The 2,349-nt window shown below is 41.7% G+C and overlaps 1 protein-coding gene across 1 annotated transcript; it reads left to right on the top strand.

The window, feature by feature from the left end:
• The first annotated feature begins 990 nt into the window (after window positions 1-990).
• On the top strand, window positions 991-2,083 carry nudt17 (nudix (nucleoside diphosphate linked moiety X)-type motif 17). Its single transcript, XM_010767411.1, has 4 exons — window positions 991-1,149; window positions 1,411-1,594; window positions 1,802-1,827; window positions 1,937-2,083. The coding sequence occupies exons 1-4, from the start codon at window positions 991-993 to the stop codon at window positions 2,051-2,053; spliced, it is 486 nt and encodes a 161-aa protein (XP_010765713.1). The 3' UTR covers window positions 2,054-2,083.
• The last annotated feature ends 266 nt before the right edge of the window (window positions 2,084-2,349 follow it).

The following is a 2,349-nucleotide window of genomic DNA, read 5'->3' as shown; positions in this document are numbered from 1 at the left end:
CCAATCAGAGCAGACTGGGCTCTGGTTTCAGACGGAGGGTGAAAAGAGGTGCTGCAGCACAGGAGACAAGTCACAGTAGAGACACTACATACTGATATACACCTGAACATCAGCAGGAGAGGACTCTTTAAAGTAGAGACACTACATACTGATATCAACCTGAACATCAGCAGGAGAGGACTCTTTAAAGTAGAGACACTACATACTGATATACACCTGAACATCAGCAGGAGAGGACTCTTTAAAGTAGAGACACTACATACTGATATACACCTGAACATCAGCAGGAGAGGACTCTTTAAAGTAGAGACACTACATACTGATATACACCTGAACATCAGCAGGAGAGGACTCTTTAAAGTAGAGACACTACATACTGATATACACCTGAACATCAGCAGGAGAGGACTCTTTAAAGTAGAGACACTACATACTGATATACACCCAACACTATGTGCAATATACTGTAAGTTCCATCACTGCAATACACTCGCTGCTATATATATAACTATGTGCAATATTATATTATATTATTATTATTAGTATTATTAATAATACTATGATAACGTGCAATTACGTAACTGCCACTACGTTTTAATTTTTGCACTATAACTACTAAATACTGCTAATAATAATTGCATTGATTGTTTTCCTGGCACAACAATTTCCTTCGGGATAAATAAAGTCTTATCTTATCTTATCTTATCTTATATATATTATTATATTCTACGGGGAAACGTGCATTCTGGTTTGAGGCTCCTGTTCCCCGGTTTAAACTAAACCCTGACAATCATTCCATATTCGTTCTAACTCGTTGTCCTGTGTCTCATCGTGCTGGCTGGAGGTCTAAACTCTGCTTAGAGAGTTTGCTCAAACCAATACCTTTTATTGTGCGTTATGGGTTTACCTTTTTAGAAATGTAGATATAGACACCGTAGATGCTAAACCCAGCGTGTGCATTATAGACCGCCCACCACCAGGTAAGGCTACATGAAGGGTTACACTTTAGATTTCTTCTTCATGTGTTTGCAGAGTATAACGGGTCACTTCAGTGAGGGTGGAGAGGACGAGGTGGAGGTCGGCTGCTCTCTGGAGAGAAACCGGTTCATTCTTCACCGAGCAGACGCAGGGCGGGGGGTCACTCTGAAGGTCAGACACTCCACATGTTAAATACAAATCATGATAATTCATTTGACCTTTTACTTTAATATTTAGCCCTCTATCTGTCATTTTACTACTTTATCTTTAATATTACCCCTTTTTGTAATTGTGTCCCTCATTTTGTCTTTATTGTTTATTCCTTGTTTAATATTTCGCCCCTCATACGCATCACTCTTTTTGTCCTTTCCCCCTCTATCTTTAATAATTACCCCTCCATCTCTAACCACCCTGTTGTCCTTTCCCTCCCAGAGGCACGCCTTCTGCCCCATCAAGCACCTGTCCGTCACAGAGAATGCTGCGCTCCCATTGGACGTTCAGCAGCGAGGAGTGGACGTGGCCGTGGCCACCATCCTGCAAACAGCCAATCAGAGGGTGTTGTTGACACGGCGTGCGAAGGGGCTCCGGATATTTCCCAACATCTGGGTTCCTCCAGGTCTCACACTCATCTGTTACAGGGCCAAGTGCATCATGGGAAATGTAGTGAAGCAGGATTTTTGGATTAAAATCTCAACATTTAAATTCTGCTTTTAATTTCTCTTCAGCTCTATAGTGCAGTACTTCAGAGTTAGCACTTTCAAACACATCTCATTTATATCTGTGTTTTTTTTGTTTCATTTTAACGTGTTTTTTTTTTTTATAGGAGGCCATCTCGAGCTGGATGAGACGGTGAATCATCTCTTTATGAACATGATTTGATATGACTTCTGCGTAGCTTTTCTCCTTCGTCTTTTTCACTGAGTTCAAAGTGTGGTTAATGTCAGATGAATGTGTGCAGCTGCTGGACGCCGGTCTCAGGGAGTTACAGGAGGAAACGGGGCTGAAGCTGGAGCCAGAGGAAGGTTCTCCAAACATCCTGGGACTCTGGGAGGTGACGCAGGACTCTTTAAAGTAGAGACACTACATACTGATATACACCTGAACATCAGCAGGAGAGGACTCTTTAAAGTAGAGACACTAATACTGATATACACCTGAACATCAGCAGGAGAGGACTCTTTAAAGTAGAGACACTACATACTGATATACACCTGAACATCAGCAGGAGAGGACTCTTTAAAGTAGAGACACTACATACTGACTGAACATCAGCAGGAGAGGACTCTTTAAAGTAGAGACACTACATACTGATATACACCTGAACATCAGCAGGAGAGGACTCTTTAAAGTAGAGACACTACATACTGACAT

The sequence above is a fragment of the Notothenia coriiceps genome, unplaced genomic scaffold (assembly GCF_000735185.1).
Source record: "Notothenia coriiceps isolate Sejong01 unplaced genomic scaffold, NC01 NC01_scaffold00004328, whole genome shotgun sequence".
Classification (NCBI taxonomy): Eukaryota; Metazoa; Chordata; class Actinopteri; order Perciformes; family Nototheniidae; genus Notothenia; species Notothenia coriiceps.
The sequence above is the reverse complement of the archived record's forward strand: the minus strand, read 5'-3'. Positions and strand labels throughout refer to the sequence as shown.

Coding starts and splice junctions, on each gene's coding strand:
- nudt17 (XM_010767411.1), top strand. CDS start 991: ATGAAGGGTTACACTTTAGATTTCTTCTTCATGTGTTTGCAGAGTATA. Junction 1,150..1,410: donor GGCGGGGGGTCACTCTGAAG/GTCAGACACTCC, acceptor TTTCCCTCCCAG/AGGCACGCCTTCTGCCCCAT. Junction 1,828..1,936: donor ATCTCGAGCTGGATGAGACG/GTGAATCATCTC, acceptor GAATGTGTGCAG/CTGCTGGACGCCGGTCTCAG.